The sequence below is a fragment of the Anopheles moucheti genome, chromosome 2 (genome assembly GCF_943734755.1).
Source record: "Anopheles moucheti chromosome 2, idAnoMoucSN_F20_07, whole genome shotgun sequence".
Taxonomy (NCBI): Eukaryota; Metazoa; Arthropoda; class Insecta; order Diptera; family Culicidae; genus Anopheles; species Anopheles moucheti.
This window is the reverse complement of record NC_069140.1, coordinates 76,187,675-76,209,098: the sequence shown is the minus strand read 5'-3', so window position 1 is coordinate 76,209,098 and position 21,424 is coordinate 76,187,675. Positions and strand designations below refer to the sequence as shown.

Below are 21,424 nucleotides of genomic sequence, written 5' to 3'. Positions count from 1 at the left end.
TTGAAGCTGTTACCGGAGCTAATGGTGATTATTTTAAATCTTCTTCTTTATCGACCCAATAACTTCAAGAGGTTTAAGGCTTGTCATTTCCGGTTACCTTTGATTTTCTTTATACCCGTAACTAAATAGTCAGTCCCGCGCGTACGAGGAGTTGCTCCGGTACTGTCGTGTGAAGACTGGCGCCGCTACCAATACAACACCAAGTCACCACGAAGTATACAAAAACACAAAGAGTACAAAGGGAGTTTACTACCCGTACACCCTGTATTTCCATTTGCATTTAACACGAAATTTTAAGCAATTAAACATAAATAAGTTTTAATACTTAATAATTTTTTGTTTTCTGCCGTTTTCCATCAACTGGTTCTATTATTTAAACGTGTTTTTCACTAAAATGGAATATAAAACCATATATGCAAAGAAAAAAAAACCTGCAAGCGATCGATTAGTATCGATTTTCCCACCATGTGGCCAGCTCGAGTACGCGTGCCGTTTGAAACTTGATACGGTTTACAGCCATGGTGTGCCGTATTGCTCACCACTGTGCACATGCACCGAACAAACGATCCAATGCCAACTTTATCGTCCGGAAAGCACTGCCACATATATTTATAGAATCGAATGTTCTGTTCAGTAATTCGGTGGCAAAAATTTCGTCATATAGAAAACAACTAAAATTCAAAATGAAAATAACCAAATATTACTCACCTTGATCGTATCATTATCGGTACAGATCTCCTTCTTCACCTTTATCCGTGGCGGTGACGTACTCGCCGATGATGATGCCGTTGCCATAGTAACCCGGTTTGCTCAGGGTTGCATTACACTGCCGGTATCGGATTAAAAACAAAACACACGCACGAAGCTTCTAGTTGTTCGCTCCGCTTACGGATAAGGATATCTTCGTTCTTTCACTTTCCACCACCAAAAACCCGGCTGGCTGGCCACGGTGGGATATATTTGTTTTTCACACAGCCAGACGACCAGACGGGGAAAGGTGATAGTGGTAGTTCTTTGTGCTTTCCGTACCGAACCACCGTAATATGATTCCGTTCACATGCCACCAAATTCCTCCCATGTCATTCGATACGCGCAAAACGCGTGCAACACGAGGCCGGGGGGGGGGAACCGGGCTGGCGAGTGGCAGCCCTCGAACGATACGAATTTGGATCGTTCCGTTCGTAATGATTCTGTGCTTCAAGCTAGCCCAGCGCCGGTGACCCGGGTGGAGTTGGGCAAACTTGCTTCAGTTTAACTTCTACACACATTTCACCCGCTGGTCCACTGGTGCACTGGATGATCACGCAAATTATTCGCACACGGGCTGTAAAATTAAAGGGTTTTCCAATTAATTTTGAGGTGATTTGTTTGTTTGAAGAGTATTTTAAAATTTCATCGTTTCAGGACACACTTTGTGCACTCCAAACGTAAGCGACTATTAATATAATTCTTTGTCACATTAGAACGCGCACCACGGATAACATGCCATCTTCCGAACCCGGAAAAACGAAACCATAGCACACCAAAGGAACGCCACGGTGCGTTCCGTACGGTTGCCAATCAGCAACCTGATATCAAAACCATTTTTGATGCTTCGAACCTGTACGCGCGCACCACCGTAAAGAGCGAAACTCGATTTCACGCTTCCAACGGCTACCATCCATTCCCGCGCCCGGCTATTTATAAATCGGCTCTAAATTTAATGCAATGTTTTTTTTTTTAATGCTTTGCTGTTAATAAATTTATCTACAGGAATAGCAACATTGTCGAGCGTGTCGCGCGCGCGTCCGACCCGATCGCGCTTCACCGTTGGTGGGGAAAGGGGGAGTAAGTGTGTGTTTATTTTACTCCACCATTTTGCTCCCTTTTTTAGATAATATTTTTAGCAAATCCGCATCTAGCGCGGTCCATCGGCGCGCGGTGAGCCTTTCTAATATCAAACGCACCTCACTCGGAAAAGAAATGTGTGGGGAATAGGATTTAAGCTCGTGTGATATGATATGCGATGAAAAATTGGAAAAACGTAAACAAGCCCCTTCGCATACGAAGGAAAAGGAAATGGCGCGGTGAGGGGAAGGGACATCGTTCCCGAAGCACTCGTTTGGGAAAGATTGGTATGCTAATGATTGAAATTGATCTTTCACGGCACTGTTTACGACGAATGAAACGTTGAGCAATAAGACCATCCGATTGGACGCTGCTTGATCGTGCCATAGGGATGGGAAGGGATGGTGATGATCGGTTCGCAATTATGTTAGTTATTCCAAACGCATCAATATGGCAGTAGATTCGTAGATTAGGTTTACTATTTTATACTGTTTTATACGGCGTTTGTGATTAAAAATCGTTTTTATATCCTTTTACACACAACCATTCACTGAACAATTCCAATGTGATTCTAATGAATGATAACTATCGCTCAAAACGTCTCGATTTGAAGAATCTCACCAAGATTGCCGATATCTTTGAAGCAAAGGTTGAGGCACCCTTGACAACGTTCTATTCTTTTTTCAACATGACACGATGATCAAGCACATCTTCAGAACTCGTGGGGAACAAAGATGGTATTAAATTACACCAGGCGGTTCACAGCACTGCTCACTGCCAGTCCGCACTAGTACTAGCGATCTTACAACGTACGTAATTTCCCGGTCAAAATAAAACTGTCTCGCGTAAATAGACTGACACGCAGTGTTGTGTATCACATTCTTCTCCACTTTTAACAAATCACTCGATATTGGCTGAAACATTCGTGTAGGCTTAACATGAAATTGTTTCTTGCAAATCAACGCATACAGCACCCGTTTCATACTTTGCAAAACCAACCACACACACTACATACTGCTGCACAGCACGCAGAAAATCTCACGAAACTTGGCGCCAACACGCTCTAGGGCAAACTCGTGCGCACTTCCCGCGATTCAAAACACAAATGCATGCCATCGTACCGGTGCGTTCGCACTGTTGATGAACGCGCGTTCAGAACGCACACTGGGCAAGTTGTATGCATAGTACGGGCCAAAACAGTCACACACTTATCTGACGGTTAACTGACGCTAATGGGCAATACCAACCTTGATTTCGCTGCTAGGGTCGCATTGCACAACGCCCGGTTAAAATCAAAACAAAGAGAAATGTCACAATTATTTTGCTTCGGTCCGCTTCGGCGGAGAAATATTCCTTTCCACACATTTTGCCATGAAATTAGCTTTTTAATGCAAATTTGGCCAGCCTAAACGCTATACTTCTTAAATGCAGTGAAAGAACGTACGGAAATTTACTCAACTGTGCCCCATGTCGAAAATACCGAAAGCAGCACTGAACCTGAAGCAGGTAACAAATTAACTCGATTACTTATACTCTTCAAGATTTCAAATCCGTTGTGTTTTGTTTGTAGTTCATGCTCCGGCAAGAAGTGCTTAAGCTGTACCGTACCATATTTCGTACCATCCGGCATGTTCCGGATGCCAGAAGCCGGCGAGAGCTACGGGACTGGGCAAGGGCTGACTTTCGCAACAACCGAAACCAAACGGATGAGTTAGCCATCAAGATGCTGCTGCAGCATGGCACCCGGAACCTAAAGGAGCTGCAAACCAGTCTCGAGCTGAGTGGAACCGGACCGGGCAGTAGTTCGGACGCGAAGCAGAGCTAATCAAACAACCGTCCCCGGTTTGAGATTGCAAACTGTTAATCACTAGTTCATGTATTGAGAGTTATATCGCATAGTTCAATAAATTACAAACGTCGGCCAACAACCGTCCGTTACTGTGTAGATTGAGATGGTGCAGCAGCAACGGCTACTACTGCAACTTCATGCCTAGAAACAGTGGTTCGCTGGCATATATCCGACGAGCAATGAAGTAATCGCGCGCGATCCGAAATAGTGTAAAGAAATTGGTTAGCAGCAGAAACCCGACCGACAGCACGTTCTGCCATTCGGGCGTTAGGGCAAATATGGCAAGCTGTAAAACGATGAGCAGCATCTGCACCGCAAACAGTGACATGTATATGATGACATGGTTGCTAAAAATTGCCTGCAAGGAAAAACAAAATTAAGTGTAATCAATCCTGTGGCTCGTACCGCTCAAATCGGTAGCTTTACACTTACGTAAAATCTATAATGGCTGCTGTTAGCTGGAATGGCCGAAGTGCAGTAGCCCACAGATCGGTACACTTCTCCCAAGTGGCGCACGTACGTACCGTGCGGGTAAATGTTCGTCTTCGACCAGGTATATGCCGGCGCACTGTTCGATCGATTGTTCACCCGATGCCACTGGCCCAGATGTAGTGCTGCGCGGTGGAAAACGTCACAGTATCGCATGGGGAAGCAGTACGTCACGCACATGGTTAACCCGCCAACAAACACACAGGCCATATGCTGCGTCGTCCAGAAGTTATTGTAGTACAGATGCTTCGATGCCAGCACGCAGGGCACGAATCCGGCATAGTACGCGTTCAGCAGTGATGTAAAAACAACCTGCTTGCATCGGCTGTTAAAGTCCGTCTTTAGTGCATCAATTTCCGTTCGAATCGAGCCAGGGTTTGAGGAACAGCTGTGCAATGGCATTCCGTTAATACAGTTCGGTTCCGTATCGACGATCGTACGTAGAAACTGTTCCATATTCAACCCAAAGATCATTAGATACAGTACCAATGGGTAGCTTAACACGAACAGATGTATGTAGCTGGCTTTCTGATAAATTTGAGTTCCACAAGCAACGAACGAGATCGCCACAAATGCCAGGAAGGTATACTTGGCCGCCTTTTTGCTCACATCCACGTACGCTTCCGGACAGTTTGCATCGATGAACTTCAGTATGCAACAGTACAGCAGCCGCCGGCTAGCCATTATGTCGATAAAAATGGCCAGATCCCAGTCGATGAGGTAAAAGTTCTGCAAGCGAACGAAGCATCATTTGATAAAGCGTACCAGTCTTTCTCCCCCGAAATACTATACTTACCACTGCTTGCCGGTTGTAAGAATTTGGCAGCCACCAGACCGATCGGTACAGGTGCAAAAACTGAGTCGCACTAGCGAGGATCGTGAAGCAGAATATGAACAACTCGTTCATCAGTTCGGAGCTTTGCTCCACGTTCGGATACGGCACGTGCTTTGGGAACGGTGTAAACATGGCACCGCCATCATCCTCGCCGTTGCTGTCCGGACAGTTGGACGCATTGTTGCTGTTGCCGCTACTGACCGTCGCTAACGTATGGGAAGATGGACCGGCCGTCTGCTGAAAATGGACCGAGGCTGAAAGGTGTGCCCGATGGTAGCGCCGATTCGTTACGGTCATGGCGATGGTGTGGTTGGTATTTCTCAATGCAATTCGACTATCGGTTCCAATTTCCGCACCAACACCATCGGGATGCGTTCACAAGTAGTAATCCCGCCAGTTGGGAATCTAAATCATAACTTCCGGGCACAAATTACCTAAATGCCTATCATTAAAACCACCAATCAATTGAGTAAAATGTATACGTAGTGAATTAAGCACCGAGCACCGGAGCTGAGCAATGCACACTCTTTTAGTGGTATTCCCACTTTGTTTTTATTTCGCATCCCTGTTGTGACAGCTACAACTGTCAACTGTATCAATTGCGATAAAGCTGTTTTTACACGGCAGCTACAAATTGGTCCGCACTTTTCTGTTGCGATTTCCAGGAGGATTTGATCGCCCTAATTCGGGTGCTGTGTGTTCATTACTCTCTGCACGATCAAAAAACAAATAACTTTTCGGTCTGGTTCGATCGGGAGCACCTGTATCCGGCAGAATAGATATGCATGATGGGAGAACTGGGTCTGGGAGCTTCAACACGTTGTTGTGCGGTCTTCTTTGTCTGTATACTTGGTATATCTGCGTGTACGTTACAAACCCCTAGCAGGAGCATTGTAATGCAAAGTGGGCTAGAAGATGATGGCCGGAACCTACATTATTTCAAAATATAAACAATTGTTTAAACAGCCGACCGTCATTTTCCTAAAGCGTTTCGATTGGCGTTTGAAGCGTGTAATTGTCAAAGTCCGGGGCTGAGCGAACTCTCGTCTCGCTCGAGCTCTCAGCGTGTGTCTGAGCCATAAACAATAGACTGACAACTGCCAACGAAAGTTATTTGTTTTTCTCCCCGAAAAGGTCAGTTGCATAGTTTGGCCGAAGAAACGTTCATTTTCTTTCTTTAATTTTCCCAGCCCCCGTTTTGTTCTGTTCGTTCCCGCACACTCCGAAGCACAGCTGGGCAACATGGTACCGCACATAATTTACATCATCGTCTTTGTTATGCTGTACTTCTTTACGATTTTCCCAACGTCCGAAATGGAATCGGTTGGGCTGACGGTAAATCAGCTGTGCACACGTTACCTGTCGGCAGAGACCGATTTCGTGCTGTACCACATGAAAGCGACCAGCGTAAAGCTGCTGATCCATTCCACATTACCAATCGGATATGTCATCTTCATCTGGGTGATGAATTGGCTCAATCCGCACGAAATGGTAATGCACCAGACCACATCATATTTCGCCGACACGGCATGGAACACGTTTTGCAGCGGTTCCGGCACGCTGCTAACCACAGCACTGGTTGTCGTGTTTTACTGGGCACAGAACGGTTGGAGTAATCATCCGATCGCGAAACAGCTGCAACTCATGACGACACCAGACCTACCCGATTGGCGATCGGTAGCGACCAACATTAACGACGAGTATCGGCGGTACGTATAAGAGAAGAGCTGAAGGGCTTTAATTCGAATGTATCATGTATTTATTCTTAAATAAACATTTGTTTTACCGGCGCTCCACATACACCCCACGTCGCCCTACGTTCTCACCCACGCGCACACCCATTATCCTTGCAATTACTTTCCTCCTTAAGGGATACGAAGATTTCCATACGCTCGAACGCCATCTCAACGCTAATTGTTACGGAAAGTTGGATCATTAAAACTAACATGTACGTGCACAACATCGTCTCGCAGAGCGAAGCACATCTGTACGCGTACAAGGTGAGTTGGTTAATATTCGCGTCATTACCGGCACCCGGCGAACTTCCCACTCCTCATAATGCCCTAATCTCCTGTTGCAGATCGACACAAAGGAGGTGATCACGGATACGCTCGAATCGGCCGAGTTTGTTAACATTCTCGTCAAACCACTGGTAACGCAGGTCATCAAACCGTTCACCATACGTATCAACATTGGCCACATCAAGGAACTGAGCGATCGACTTCAGCGTCCGATCGTGGTGATGCCTTCGGTACAGTTTCGTTCCCTCACGGAGCGGTTTGTGGACGCGTTCAAAGAGGAGGTCGCGCTGAACCCGACCGTTGCTAGCACGCACCACCCGGAGGACGGTGATTGCTGTCTCGCCTGTCTGCAGGTGCTGCCGGACGTGAAGATTGTCAAATACTGTCTAGATGTAGATACGCATGGGGCGATACTGGCAGAATCGGAACGCTGCCAGCCGTGCGGTTGCCGGCCGCTGTGGTGCGTCGGATGCTTGGCGACCTGGTTCGCCTCCCAGCAACAGCGTGCGGAACGCGATACGTGGATGAGCAAGAAAACGACATGCCCGATGTGCCGGGCGCGGTTTTGCGTGCGGGACGTATGCTACCTGGAGAATCGTGTGCCGGTGCAACAAACTGAAGAATAAATATTTTGTCCAGCCAGTAAAGAAGTAGATGAGTAACGGGGTAGTACGTAGAGCGAGATATCGTTTTTGTGAGAGCACAAATTTGGGGGGACATTTGGTTACATGTCGAAAAGCGTTCACTCTAGGTGGCTGTTGTGTTTATTCAATGTTAGCATACGGTTTTTACACCCTCTCACAGCAGGCGCATTACGTGAGCAGCTTGCCAAGCATTACTTCCACCGTCATCTTCTTCCGGAAATACGGCATGTTGGACTGATCGAACGTAATCGCATGATCGCGCGTTAAGAATTCGGCAAACATACAGCTAAATACACCACAATCGCTACCATTCTTCTGGCGCGGACAGTCGCGCATGTTCTGCTTGGTCAGGCCGCTCTTGTCGAACGGTGTCTTCCGCTTGTCCATCGACTCCTCGCACAGATACTGCTCGAGCGCGTTCAGCACGGCATTGTTCGGTGAACCCATCGAATCGTAATAGTGTATGGTTTTACGCCGCAGATCGATCGTCGACATGCACCAGTGGATGCCGCCGACGTGCACCGGCACCACGATTATATCGTGCGCCAGCAGGTCCACCTTACGCGTCCAGCGACGCACACCGGAGTAGCCAATCTTTAGCAGCTGCGGCAAAAAGAACGTATTCATCGTGTACACCTTCGGCAGGCCCTGATCACGCTTTAGCTCACTGCGTTCCCGGAGCAGCTCCATGTAGAAGTTTATAACTGCATCGTTCAGCCAGTTTAAATCTTGCAGCGTCACGAGATCGTTACCGGTGATCTGGAGGTTAAACTTTGTCATCACCACCTGATTGCCGGTGCGCAGCTTCCGATGCATTTGATCGATCTGGTCCTTCGTCAGCTCGGGCAACGGCACTTCTTCCGGCTCGGGCGTCGATTCCTTCGCCTCCGTCTCGTTCAGCACATCGAACTTGTAGAAGGAGCACACATAGTTGAGCATCTTGTTGCGCGCCTCGTTCTCCTGCACGGTCGTCGTCTTACGCAGACTGCCGAGACGATCCTTCTCCTGCTCGATCAGTGATTTGCGCTGGCTGAACAGCGTACCGTAGCGCTGCTGCACATCCTGTATGATATCGTCCCGGTAGAACTGTTTCGTTTCGAACCGCGCCTTTACCGAGTTGACCGGTTCCGGTAGGTTCGATGCCATCGATTGCTTCATTTCGTACTCCTGTTCCTGCGCCAACATTAGCACCGAATCGAGCGGCAGAAACAGGCGGTCACCTTTGCTCTCAGACACTACCTCCACACAATCATCGCTACCGGCCTCACTATCGGCATCGTCGGTCAGGTCGAGTGTTTCGGCCGATGACGGCTTTTGCGCCGTCGGTCGCGAAATGTCCCCATTGACGGGTTTCCTTGTGAATCGATCATACGCACCGCCCCGTTCCGGTGGTTCGTTCATGATCGGAATAAACTTTTGCATCAACGATTCATACTTCTTTCTCGCCTCTCGAGTTGCGTTTAGTTCGCGATCCAGTGCGGATGTTTGCTCGGACCCACTCGCCAACCCGCTGCTGCATTTGGTACGCAGCAAGTTACGGAAGTCGTTCGTAAGGAACGAAACATTACCGGAACTCGCGTCCGCCCTAGGGGGTGACTCGTTTTGGCTAAACAAACCGCCAGTGGATGGTTTTGGCCCTGCACGTTGACCAATCGACGGTCGTGACATGGCGTGCTTTATTGGGATGAGCCGCGGTGGAGCTTGCCCACTTCGTCGTGCCAGCGGTCGTGAGGCTACCGTCTCGAAACGGCTGCTAGTATCACTGTTACGACTGTCAGCTGCCAGCGAACGATGCATCGAAACGAGCGCAGGAACATTGTATGATCCGTAAACGTGATTTACCCGTGGCATGTCGGTAATTTCACTCAGCCGACGTGCGCCTGCCAACGATCTGGATATTCCCCCGTGTGAACCATTCTGTAGTTGTTGTATGCTACCTGCCACGGAATTTAGTGGTGGCGCTTTGCTATTGCGGTTGCGGATCTCTTCTGCCGGTGCTGGAATCGAAGACAGTGTCGTCATTCGGCGTTTCTTGGAATCGATGTCTTGTAGCACAACACTTTTTCGCTTACGGTCGTTGCTTTCGAGGCCTACTCCGTTTCCGTCGCCCGACAGGATCGACTTCAGACGCGATATGAGCGTCACGGGAAACATTTTCATTTACAAAGCCCACATCGAGCGGAAGGAAAAGAACAAAATGCACTATAGTACCGTTTCACCGATTGACAGCCCGTCGGTGGTATGCGAACAGGACAGAGAGGAAGCGCAGCGCGCGCGCGATATCACAAACGACGCACCTGGACGATCACGATTATTTGCACAAAACTAGCTACATTTATTTATGCGCTCCCTGCGCAATGGTCATAAATGAATTGGCAAAATGCGTTTCATGCAAAGTTTCTTTTACAATTTCTACAAATGCATCGTCTTTACGGCCCGAACTAACTTTCGTCGCGTTTGATGCACCTATTGGAGAGCATTTGTCAGAACAATTGTGTGGCCGTGTGTTCATGTCAAGTGAGCATTTCTGTTTCTCACCGTTCCGGCATTCGAGCAGCGTCGTCTCACTTGGTCTCATTTGAGGAGATTTCGGATCACTTTGACCATCATTCGAGCAGTTGAATCTCGCCTTTTCGATCAGTTTAATGATTGGCGTACCCAGTTAACAATTTCAGCACAAAAAGGAAATAATTCGACCAACTCTCCGGACATTGAGTTCAAATATCATATGACTATTGGCCTAGGTTGAAATATAACCACTAAATGCAATCGGCATTTATTGGTCTACGCACCAAATAATAATATGTTAAATTTTTTGAATTTGCAAGTGGTTTACACATTTTGCAAGCCAAGCATAGAATTAAACTTGTTGCATAGTTTTTGTGCGAATATAATGTATTTCAGCAATAAAATAGAATCTTATTGTGCCACAAGAGGGATTTTGCGTCCACACTTGTTGCGGTCTGTTCAGTGTTGCCAAATCATCATAAAACCATGCCAATTTGGTTAACAGAAACACCGATTTTCTGCTAGAAAACCATGCGAGCATATGTTATGGTTGCAGTTTGGACGCTCTTTAACAAACTGTAGTCTACTTCCCTGCAAATTTACCAGAATTTATATTTATGAGATGTTTAAATGCCTATAGGTGCATGTAGTATAGTGTAGTACATCGGTTTGTACTGCTCGATTTTTTACTTTTACCTTTATTTTGTAACTGCACCGTACAAACTCCAACCATTGTTCTCTGGGTTCTACGGATCTGATCGAATGCTTGTAGTGGTGGCCATGGAACCATCGTACATCGGTGCGGTTCAATCCGATCCATCCCGCAGAACCCATCCCCATTTGACAACAGATGTCAAATATCAACCAAAACATGCAAAAGAATGCATTTTGCCGGTGGTTGCAAAAGAGATTTTTTATTTTAGCGCAACCCATAATGCATTTGTTGTAATAAAGCTTCTCGACACACGCACATGAAGTTTGGACAACATGGAGCTGATTGTAATTTTAGGTATTGTGGTACTGATGTACGTAGTGCTGCTGTTTTTCGATGGATTTTTCAAGGTATGTAACACGGTCACTCGTTTTGTTTTTTCGTTGTTGAGCCAGCATTTTAAAACATTCCAGAGTTGCATGCACTACCCATATGATGCATTCCTGCGGGGGACCGGACTGACGGTAAAGTTCCTGCGCCTTCAGTGGCACACGACGGCACTGAACCGGTCCATCGTGAAATGGAGCACAAAGTATCCGAAAATACTTGACTGCAGTTTCAATGTCGGCGTCTACCTGAGCCTCGTGTTGATGCCATTCGCCGTGGTGATGATAGTAATATCTTCCTTCCAAACGAACCTTCACGGACAATCGGCCCGGGTGGTGACCTCGGGCGGGGTAGGAGGAGACTCCCGCACACCCGTACGGCGGATGGTAGAAATTGACCTGGTTGTGCCTGGCGTTAATCTACCGATCAACGAAATTGGCTACTACATTGCGGCCTTAGCCATAAATAGTGTTGTGCATGAGCTGGGGCATGGTTTGGCGGCGGTGCTCGAGGATGTTCAGATCAAGGGCTTTGGATTGCACGTGCTGCTAATCATACCGATGGCCTACACGCAGCTCGATTCGGACCAGCTAAATACGCTTCGGCTGTGGAAGAAACTGCGCGTACTGTGTGCCGGCATCTGGCACAATCTGGTGCTGGGACTGTTCACGTACCTGCTGTTCATTTCCACCCCACTGCTCTTCTCCGCGATCTATCGCACCAGCGATGGTGTGATCGTGACCGCACTCAAAAACAATTCTCCCATGGCCGGATCTCGCGGGCTGGAGCAGGGCGACATCATAAAATCGATCAACAATTGCGAGATACACCATGTGGAAAGTTGGTTCGAGTGTTTGCTTCACACGATCCATTCGCCACCGGCCTACTGCGTGTCGACTGATTTCGTACACCTGAACGATGAATCCGTACCCATGTCGCACAAAAACGACGGACTGATTGAGTGTTGCGGCAGCGAAAACACCGCATCGAGCTGCTTCGAGTACATGGTGGACGCGAACGAGGACGATGTAGCGCTACCGCAGCACATGTGCCTCAACATACGCAAAACGATCGAGAACAGTTTCGGCTACTGTCAACACAACGGCCAATGTTCGGAAGGGCATTGCTTTAAGCCAAGCATCAACAACTACACCACGATCATGCAGATACGGCGCGAGTCGAAACCGGACGTCATCTACATTGGACATCCGGGCGATGCAACCCGAACGGTGCACGTTTCGCGCTTCGTCCCAAAGACGGGCCTGTTTACGCCACGCTTTGCCGACTCGATCCAGCTGCTGCTCAAGTATGTGACCGTGTTTGCGATCGGCTTAGCGTTCATCAACGTAATGCCGTGCTACGGTTTCGATGGGCAGCATATCGTCAACACGCTGCTGACGGACGGCACCATCCAGCAGCGTATACCGCAGAAAAGCAAACGGGACATGATTTCACTAGCGGTCAACGTTATTGGCACACTGTTCGTGTTCATACTGGTTATCAAAGTGTTTTGGCTGTCGCTCTCCCGAGTGCTGTCCGTTTGAGGGTGTGCAGCAAAGTGGACGCCATTGGGTGGCAGGTCCAAAACAAGGCCATACAACATCGAATTCCATTTGTGTAGGAAATTCAAATTTTAGAAGCTTACAGCTACATGAATCGTTAGCAGTAGATGCTAGGTGAGAACAGTTTTGTTTTTTATATTGGATAGTAAAGCAGAACCGAATCAAGCACCTATCGGTAAGGATGATTTCTTACAAGCAAACTATTAGTCACGTAACATGGCGCATCAGCATACTAGCAGCTCGCACTGATTGCAATCATTTATAGGAAAAACATATTGTGTAATGATAATAGCCAATAGAATAAACATGATCATAGATCTAAAACTAAACGATAACATTAAGTACAGGGAAATGTTACTTTCAACAGTTGAAGTTGTGGACGTTGTTAAACCTCTTCTTCTTGAAGCACATGTCGGCCAAGATCAGCTGTCGCGAGTGTTGGGAAAGGCGAGATCTTCGGAGATACACAGACTGCTTTCATTTTGCTAATTACTAAATAATTCTTTTGCGTTCCTTTGCCATTTGAACCAAACTAGACTGCTGATTTATTTTCCGTCCAAAAACTGACTGTCCTTTCGCTCGTCTTCCTAATCATCATCCGATCCTCTCTCCGAAAGTATCTTCTCACTGATCCTCTGTTGTGTTGATTGGTAATCCTTTCGCACATGAGTGCTCCTGATCCTTCTTAATTATACTCCTTCTTACTCTCTAGGTTTCTTTAATTTCAAATTTTGAATTCTCTCTCGTATTTTTATTTTATTCTATTCTCTACACCCCCTTACGTGATGACCGGATCACCTGGCTTTTTCTTTTAACAAAGGATTTTGTTTCCGGCAATCCCCTCGCTGCGTCGCGCTGTTGCCGCTCTTCGTACCGATCGTTTCGTGCTGCTACTACTGCAGGATAAGGACGAAGAGGAGAAGGATCTGTTCTACGGCCGCTCGAAATCATTGACCAGCGTCCCAGGCGTAACCTCATAATGATCCAGTAGTCACAGTTTACATGAGCACAGCAACGACAATGGTAGTAGATTGGTCAAGTTTGCAGCAGCAAATAGTCTGGTTGTTGGAAATATTAAATTTGTGCGTAGGGATATTCACAAAGCCTCGTAGGTATCCTCAGATGGATCCACCACATGTTGATAAGTCGCCGAAGACAATCAAGCCTGTATGTGTCAGAACACATCGAGGTGCCAACACCGATTCCGATCACTATTGGGTTGATCTAGTGGTACGTTGTAGAATCGTCCACTCCCGCGCCAAGGGGGGATAAAGCAAACACACAGGATCGACTCAACACGAACTCCCTAAAGGACAATAATGTCCAACAGGTATTTTCAGCCGCCATAAGTGAGGCTCTACTACCAAAAAACGAATACACAACTACGAGCGAAAGGTGAAACTACCAGAGCGTCACATGCCAGGTGATGGTGGATGGAAAGAGCTCTAAGGACTTGTTGACAGGAGTTTTCTTGTCTAGTCTTCTACATAACGCTAGAGAGGGCCATTTGCGATGCGGAGGTGGAATCTTCGGGAACCATTTTCTATAAGTTAATCCAGATCCTGACATACGCTGATGACTTAGACATCATTGGTTTTGCGAAGTCTCCAAAACATGAACTTTGTCCAAAACTGACGAAACACTCTTAACCCCTCTTAGTTAGAGAGGAAAATGAACTCAAATTGAGATGGAGTGATGGCGTTGATGTGTCCGCCAGAAAGGTCGAGATAGATCCATCGTGCACCGACTTGCCGAGAAGGTAGCTAGTCTCACAGCACTGTTTTGTATTTTGTAGCTATCCCACTATGTACATTCGAAAGTTAACATCCTTATCATTTTATTTGTAACGACCACTACCAACACAGTAAGGTTATTTATTTCAAGGTTTTGTTCAAGTTACATGCGTCACACCGAACAGTAGAAGTTTTATTCTTTTGTGTCTTCACCTATCTTTAAAACGGCCCAGAGTGCCAAGTAGTAATCTTGTGCTGGTAACCACATCAGAGAACGTCCCTAAGGTTGAAATCATTACTGGAATATTCAAAATAAAAATCGAAATAAAAGATAAATCCATCTTCAAACCAACTATCACGAATGCTTTTATTTTAGAAAAAGGTAAGTGAATTTCACACGTATGCAATGTTTTAGTTGTTGTGATTCATAGATAAGAAGATACAAATGAACGCATGGGGTCGCCATTCCCATACAACAGTGATCGCTAGGGATCATCATCCCCAAATAACGTTGAACGCGGATCAATTGATCTTGTATTAATGGATTAAAATGACTGATATTTTTAAACTGAGATTGGATTGGATCAACCGATCCCACTTTCACTTCTCATCTCTAATTCAATTATCTTTACTAAATTGTTTTCATTGTCGTTCAAAATTTGTCGCATTTTTCTCCTTTCTAACTAAGTTTCCTGACGGTCCATAAAGACTATAAGGTGCTAGAGCCTTACATTACTCACTGGGTGCTATTTATTCTCCCAGACGTTGCTCTCCCCCCAAAAAATCAGGATCACTGGCATCTCCCGCAATAGTGCACAACATCAACAAACCTCACAACGAACCAGGCGTCTCCATTCGTTGGCATTTTATTTCGATTCCTGCTCAAACCACGATACCATTCTCTCAAGAATGGTGAATTCCGCGCTGTTGTTTGGTGTGCCTTTTTATTATAATAACAAGCCGAAAAAAAAAATCTAGTGCCTGTTCCGCGTTCGCCACGAATGGATGGAATGGTGCGAGAGCGAAGGCTCACTCGCTCGCTCACACTCGCTCACACATTCTCACGCCAGCTCGGTGTGCTGCGCTCTCGTAGCAGTGGTGGTATTGCGGAAAATTCGTCGCCTTCGAAGCCACAAACGCAGCAGTCGTTTGAACGCTTTCGAGCAGTGCGGTAGCGGTCGTCCTTGCCGGTGACGGTACAGTGTGCGAAAACGCGTGTGTGTAGTGCACCAGCAGCACCAGCAGCAACCGCGTGACAGTAGTTCCGTGTGTGTGTGGGTGCGTGTGAGTGTAGTTTTTTTTTGTTTGCTTTACTGCACTGTCCGTTGTGCGTTACGCGGTTGTATTGCCGAATGCGCCACACGACACGCGGGCCCGGTTTACAAACAAGCGTGTGTAGGTGTGTACAGCAAGTGTGTAGCGCACGGTGAAGGTTTTTTGTTGTTTTGCTGCTTGGCAAGCGTCTAGTGCGGTCACATTGTTGTTTACCGTTTGCTGTACTAAGGACATTCGATTCGATTGCAACTGTAGGTTTGTGTTAGTGCCCATGCAGAAGCAACACATTTTGCATTTAGAGAGTGATTACAGTGGAAAGCATTTTAACTGATAGCTTATTACTTTTAGCCGCAAATTGTTTGCAAAAATAGGTAACAAAAGGAAAACCAAACAACTGACATATCGCACCACGTACGAAACAGGCGACGTGATCTACTGATGGCATTAATGTACTTTTTTTTAAATTTGTTTCACTTTTATCGAGCTGTTGCAATGAAAATTAAAAGGTTACGATAAACATAGCTCCTCAGCGGAGGCTGAAAACCGGAGGAATCCGATCGCGAGATAACATATTGCGATACGTGAGGTACGGGTGCGAGCGGTACGCATGCAGATAGAAAGCGAGAGAACCGATCAGATGATGATGATTGTTGATGCTACTTACCGCTTAGCCTGTGCTATCTAATTATAGCGTAAAAAACGGAAATTTCTTTCGGTACAGAAAAGAAAACCTCAACCTTCTTACCACTATGTTGAGAGTGGGGGAGGGAGATGGGCAGGAGCGTGGGAATTCTTTAGCAGTGGAGGGTGAGAAGTGAGGCGGCACGGGCCGGTGATCCGCTGGGATTGAGAAGAGAATGCGAATAAATATGCGAAAGTGACAACAAAACAAGTGTTTTCGTTAGCAATGTGTGTCGCCGTGTTCATTTTGCAACGAAAAGTAGTCAACGTGTGTAGTTGAGGGATGCATTGGGTATACGCTTCATTGTATTTGCGATGTGTGTCAATCGTTCAATTGCAATCTTTCCCAACTCAAAGAGCTGTCAGTTGAAAGTCGTCGTCGCCTACTAGCGATGCCATCGGTGAATCGAATCGTGCACTCTGCTCAGTACGGTTGGGGAGTTGCTTAAGTTCTTCTAGTGTGACGAATTTATCTGCCTCTTCGTAGACGGCGTTACATATCGGAGTGTTATTTTTTATAGCAAAACCAAAGCTCGTGACGTGCTTTTCAACTCCCGGGGAAGGTGGGAAAATTGTGTATCACAGGTGTAGTGCAGCGACCCAAATTCGACCGCAGCAGGTGTTGTGAGTGTATTTCGGACCCCCAACATGCAGTAGCCGACACAACGCCACCATCGTGGGTTCCATCGTGGCAGACAAGGCACACCTAGAATGATCAGTACGGATCGGCACGTGCCGGATCTGACACTGACCACCAGCCGGATCCATCCGTTGCGTCTCGACCAAAGCCAGCGCCGCCAGTGCCGCCAGTGCCGTCCAGCTACCAGCACCGCCTGTCCGTGCCCGTACCAGACCAGCGCAACAAGATGAGTGACAAGCTCACCGGTGGACGGTACAACCGTATCAGTCCATCCTCGGGCCGGGGGTCCATCATTGCCTACTCGCCACTGCCGAAGTCGGAGCAGGATTGTCTGCAGGCGCCCGGCAACAACTGTCTCGCGATACCGCTGTCCGCGATCCAGACGACGGCGGATCACAGCACCGTCCCGGGCCATCATGGTCCGCATCCGGTCAATCTGGCGCACGCCAACTCGTTACCGGTCGTCGGTGGCATCGGTGGCATACCGGGCAAGCTGCCGAATGCCGGACACGGAATGATGGCCCACGGCGACGGACAGAAACATGCGGCCAATCAACACCACAACAATGGGAACAACAACAACAACAACAACAACAATGCAAATCATAATTCCAACGGTAAGCTTTTTTTTATTTGTTGTAGTTAAGCTCATTTCGGTAGTAAAGCTCTTTAGGTTTGACTGTATTTGTTTCTGTGTTGTGTTCCTTTTTTTTGAGATGTTTGTGTGCATCTGTGTGTTAGGATAAGTTTGATGTTGATTTTATAAAGCTTGTTGTTGTAAGTAGAGTTGCCAAATGTACTAAATGTACTAAATATGCTTTCATTTATATTGTTTGATCAATTGCTTTCTGATTTGTTTGCTGTTGTTAAAATTATTTAAATATTACTTGAAAACATGCGTAAGTAAATATTTTTTGTTGAAAACCAATTAAAGCTGAATTTGACTTAAGGGTTTTTTTAGTAAAACTATTTAAATTACAACATAAATCAACAAACTAATTAAAGAAGCAAATAAATAACTAATTCAAGCTCAAGACATTCAACATATTAATCTTAATTTGCACTTCAGCTATAGTCCTAAGCATCCCTCATCCTCACCCGTGTGCTGCTCATCAGTTCATCAAATGGAAATGTTTCACTTTATTACTTGCTCGCCTTTCTAATAATTCGCTACCGGCTCCATTAATCACTTGCATCCCATCCGTAACGATTTGCTTATCGGGCGTGCTGTCAACGGCAACCGCAAATATGTGTCAGTGCTTTGCAACTCATTAAAACTAACGACAAATTAATCATCTGCGCCTGCCTTTCGTTTAATCCACAGTTGAGCCCTTACGGGCTTAGTGATTGCCACTCCGAAGAAAGAAAGTTTCTGCAACATTTGTTTTTTGGTGGTACATTTTGGTGTGCGAGTGTTGTAGTTGTCTGTGTTCTCACAGATTTCCATAACCGAAAAGCGAGCTTATGGTACGATAAAGATGATGTATGTACTGGTCGTAAATTTGCTTGTGATAATTCTCTCGAGTCAGTCAGCAGTAGTCATGTCTCAGCGTTGTTACATACTCCCCTAAGCCTATTCTGAGCTTCTTGTCACATATGTGAAATAGAGAGAAATCAATTACAGTTTATTATGATTTGAAAACCCATTATGTCGCAGTATTCCTTTGAGGAATTGTTCATTAGAATTAATTTATTCATTTCTAATTATTCCAGTTGCAAATAAGTTTTCCATACATTTAATTAATTTTTCATCATAGGAAAACTCGCAACGATCCCCGATGGACCCGGGTGGTCCATTTATAAAGTTATATCTGAATTTATTACCAAAATTCTGTAAAGAAGTTAAAAAAATATTTTATATGCAGGGTTGAGAGATCTCCATGCTTTGGCATATTATTTTACCAAACCTATCAATTCGAAAGAAATAGGTAAAATATGATGAAAAAGATGATAATCTTCATCTTTTTTCATGCATAATCCCTGTATAATGTTTACTGAAAAATTAAGTTAGTTAAATCACAGTCACTAAAATTGTCCACAAATAATTAACTACCTTTCTGTGAATATCTGTGATATGATAAAAATGATATGATTTTTCTGTACATGATCTATACATGTAATGTTTTCTTTCAGAGTTTATAGAACTATTGTTACACTTTATTAACCTTTAAATTGTGACAAAACTAAAATGCATATTTTTTTATGGAAGAATATGGAAAGAAATATGGAAGAATGTCCGAATGTCTCAGGAGCAGCGATTAGCCGTCCATTACGTAACAACTATCATCGAATAATATAAAACTAACGCTTTGTTTCATTGTTGCCATACTTTATTTGGATTAATATAAGCGTTAGTTGTACTTCAACACCGAAATGGCAAGTTTTCGTTTCTAATGGTGATTGGTGAAATGGAATTTTACCACTCACCAAACGGTTTCAGCACCAGCCCCATATTTATTCCACTTTCCGTTTAGGCTAGCGTGTGTACCTTCTGCTGATGGGTCGATTTTTCGTACTGCTGTGGTCTTTTTTGATTTTTGTTTTTGTGCAAAAGCGTTCTCTTTTGTAGCTATTTTCATAAGCGAAAATAAACGTTTCCACGTTGTGCGAAAGTTTTGCGTGGATCAATTCGGTCGCGAAATGGCTTTGCATCGGTTGGTCGGAATAATGCTCATAAAAAACGAATCATGATTATACCAAATTTGCATCAGATTTGACGGTATCGTATTGATTTTTTTCCGTTGGCTATTTTTTCGGTAGCTCTTAACATATGTTCGTTCGAATAAATTTACTATTCAGCTAATCATTCCATTCAACAATTTTTCGGAATTTATCGAGTTTTTATTTGTATCAAATGCACACTTCATATTCCAAGTACGTTTTATATGAACGATTATATTATGTAGCTTCAATTCCTGGTTGAGGCACCCAGTGATGGAGTTTTGCAAAGTTTTCTTGTTTATTTCCCTTGAGGTCAAACTTTGTCTAAATCTCGAAATATTTATATTTTGTTGTGTTGTCTTGAAATTAAATGTTTTCGCAACTTCGAAATAGTATAAAAGTTACCAATCCATATTCCGATAAGCAACTCGAAGAGTAAGCTCATCAGCGTACTTAAACACATGTTTTCAATGTTTAAACAATTTTAAATTGAAATAACGCTTGAAAGGCAAATCAGTACCGATCAAAGCCCCTAAATTTCACAGTTTAACTACAAAATTTCATAAGTTATAATTGTTTACAAAAATAACGTTTTTTTAAACTTATTTAATTTTTTTTTGTTTAAATTAATTTTCAACTGTTATTTTTTTTACTCAGACAAAATTTGATTCCGGCTCTCCCACGTGCTGGATGTCTATCATGAAGTTTGAAGATTATTTATTTATCTATTTCATCCAATTTGACGAAGTTTTAAGATTAATTAGTCAAACAAATGAAAAAATGTTGACTTTTCTATTAAATAATGGATGATGTGCAGATATATTCGAAACCGTTTAAAATTTTCGCTTGATTTGGAACAAAGTTTAATATCGACTATAGCATCAACGCTGGGACTCGCTAGGGTATTGGATATCAATTGGAAATTCTAAAGTCTCATTAAATGATTCTACTCAAACACAATGGTCGAAGCTCCCAGTAGCCCCAGTACTCGCTTTGGCTTCTGAGACATGGTCATGCTTGGTCACGTCATTAGCATGACACCGAACGATCTGGCCATAAAGTCTGTTTAGATCATCCATATGGACAAAGAAGTCCCAGAGTTAGACCAAAATGAGGTAAAAATATGTTATCACTTCGTTTAGGATATTATTATTGTGTATTTTTATTATTGTTTATCTTTTTTTTTATTATTATTGTAAACACCAGGATAATATCTTAAAAGAATTGAATTGACGCTTCACAGTGAGTGGCTTCAAGAAGGTTTAACAAGTAATTAAGTCCTAATACCTAGATAATAAAAAAAGACCTTTGATTCGAGTCTATCGTCTCCTCGTAAAACCAATCTCATATAACGCATAAATTAAATTTAAATTCAAAGCTTTTACTCTTGGTGAATACGTTGTGTTCAACATGTACCAAACACACCAGAGAGTAGAAACATCTCATTGTAAGCTATGAAAATCAACATGCATCACAAATCTCGCCAAATACGTGATTAATGTCATGCCCCTCTTCTTTACTTACTGCTCTCCCAAGCAACTAATGGCATTGTCATAGCCAGCACGAAATGTCACCAGAGTGCGAGCCGATGGGTATTTAAACACCCCAGCGGTACATATGTTTTGATTTGAATAAATTTGTATACACAACGGCAAGAGGG

The 21,424-nt window shown here is 44.7% G+C and overlaps 6 protein-coding genes across 6 annotated transcripts in view; 3 read left to right on the top strand and 3 right to left on the bottom strand.

Moving 5' to 3' along the window:
• The window catches only part of LOC128301892 (sine oculis-binding protein homolog), a 34,893-nt gene extending 31,974 nt beyond the window's left edge, over window positions 1-2,919 (bottom strand). The window contains exons 1-2 of the mRNA XM_053038564.1: window positions 2,813-2,919; window positions 709-1,324 (exon numbers count right to left, since the gene is read on the bottom strand). Of these exons, the coding sequence (XP_052894524.1) occupies window positions 709-795 (87 nt within the window). The 5' untranslated portion in view covers window positions 796-1,324; window positions 2,813-2,919. The remainder of the gene's footprint in view (window positions 1-708; window positions 1,325-2,812) is intronic.
• A 237-nt stretch (window positions 2,920-3,156) lies between these two features.
• LOC128296935 (LYR motif-containing protein 2) lies at window positions 3,157-3,811 on the top strand. Its single transcript, XM_053032467.1, has 2 exons — window positions 3,157-3,333; window positions 3,398-3,811. Exons 1-2 carry the CDS (start codon window positions 3,295-3,297, stop codon window positions 3,650-3,652), a joined length of 294 nt encoding a protein of 97 aa, XP_052888427.1. The 5' UTR covers window positions 3,157-3,294; the 3' UTR covers window positions 3,653-3,811.
• Window positions 3,691-5,379, bottom strand: LOC128296934 (transmembrane protein 39A). The gene is made up of 3 exons (XM_053032466.1): window positions 4,962-5,379; window positions 4,109-4,894; window positions 3,691-4,034 (listed from the first exon to the last, which is right to left on the bottom strand). The coding sequence occupies exons 1-3, from the start codon at window positions 5,295-5,297 to the stop codon at window positions 3,801-3,803; spliced, it is 1,356 nt and encodes a 451-aa protein (XP_052888426.1). The 5' UTR covers window positions 5,298-5,379; the 3' UTR covers window positions 3,691-3,800.
• Window positions 5,380-6,137: 758 nt separating this feature from the next.
• On the top strand, window positions 6,138-7,666 carry LOC128297626 (transmembrane protein 129). The gene is made up of 3 exons (XM_053033307.1): window positions 6,138-6,709; window positions 6,871-7,000; window positions 7,081-7,666. The coding sequence occupies exons 1-3, from the start codon at window positions 6,243-6,245 to the stop codon at window positions 7,645-7,647; spliced, it is 1,164 nt and encodes a 387-aa protein (XP_052889267.1). The 5' UTR covers window positions 6,138-6,242; the 3' UTR covers window positions 7,648-7,666.
• Window positions 7,618-10,138, bottom strand: LOC128297625 (uncharacterized). The gene is made up of 2 exons (XM_053033306.1): window positions 9,738-10,138; window positions 7,618-9,662 (listed from the first exon to the last, which is right to left on the bottom strand). Exons 1-2 carry the CDS (start codon window positions 9,823-9,825, stop codon window positions 7,834-7,836), a joined length of 1,917 nt encoding a protein of 638 aa, XP_052889266.1. The 5' UTR covers window positions 9,826-10,138; the 3' UTR covers window positions 7,618-7,833.
• A 956-nt stretch (window positions 10,139-11,094) lies between these two features.
• Window positions 11,095-12,882, top strand: LOC128297622 (membrane-bound transcription factor site-2 protease). The gene is made up of 2 exons (XM_053033303.1): window positions 11,095-11,235; window positions 11,299-12,882. The coding sequence occupies exons 1-2, from the start codon at window positions 11,161-11,163 to the stop codon at window positions 12,754-12,756; spliced, it is 1,533 nt and encodes a 510-aa protein (XP_052889263.1). The 5' UTR covers window positions 11,095-11,160; the 3' UTR covers window positions 12,757-12,882.
• The last annotated feature ends 8,542 nt before the right edge of the window (window positions 12,883-21,424 follow it).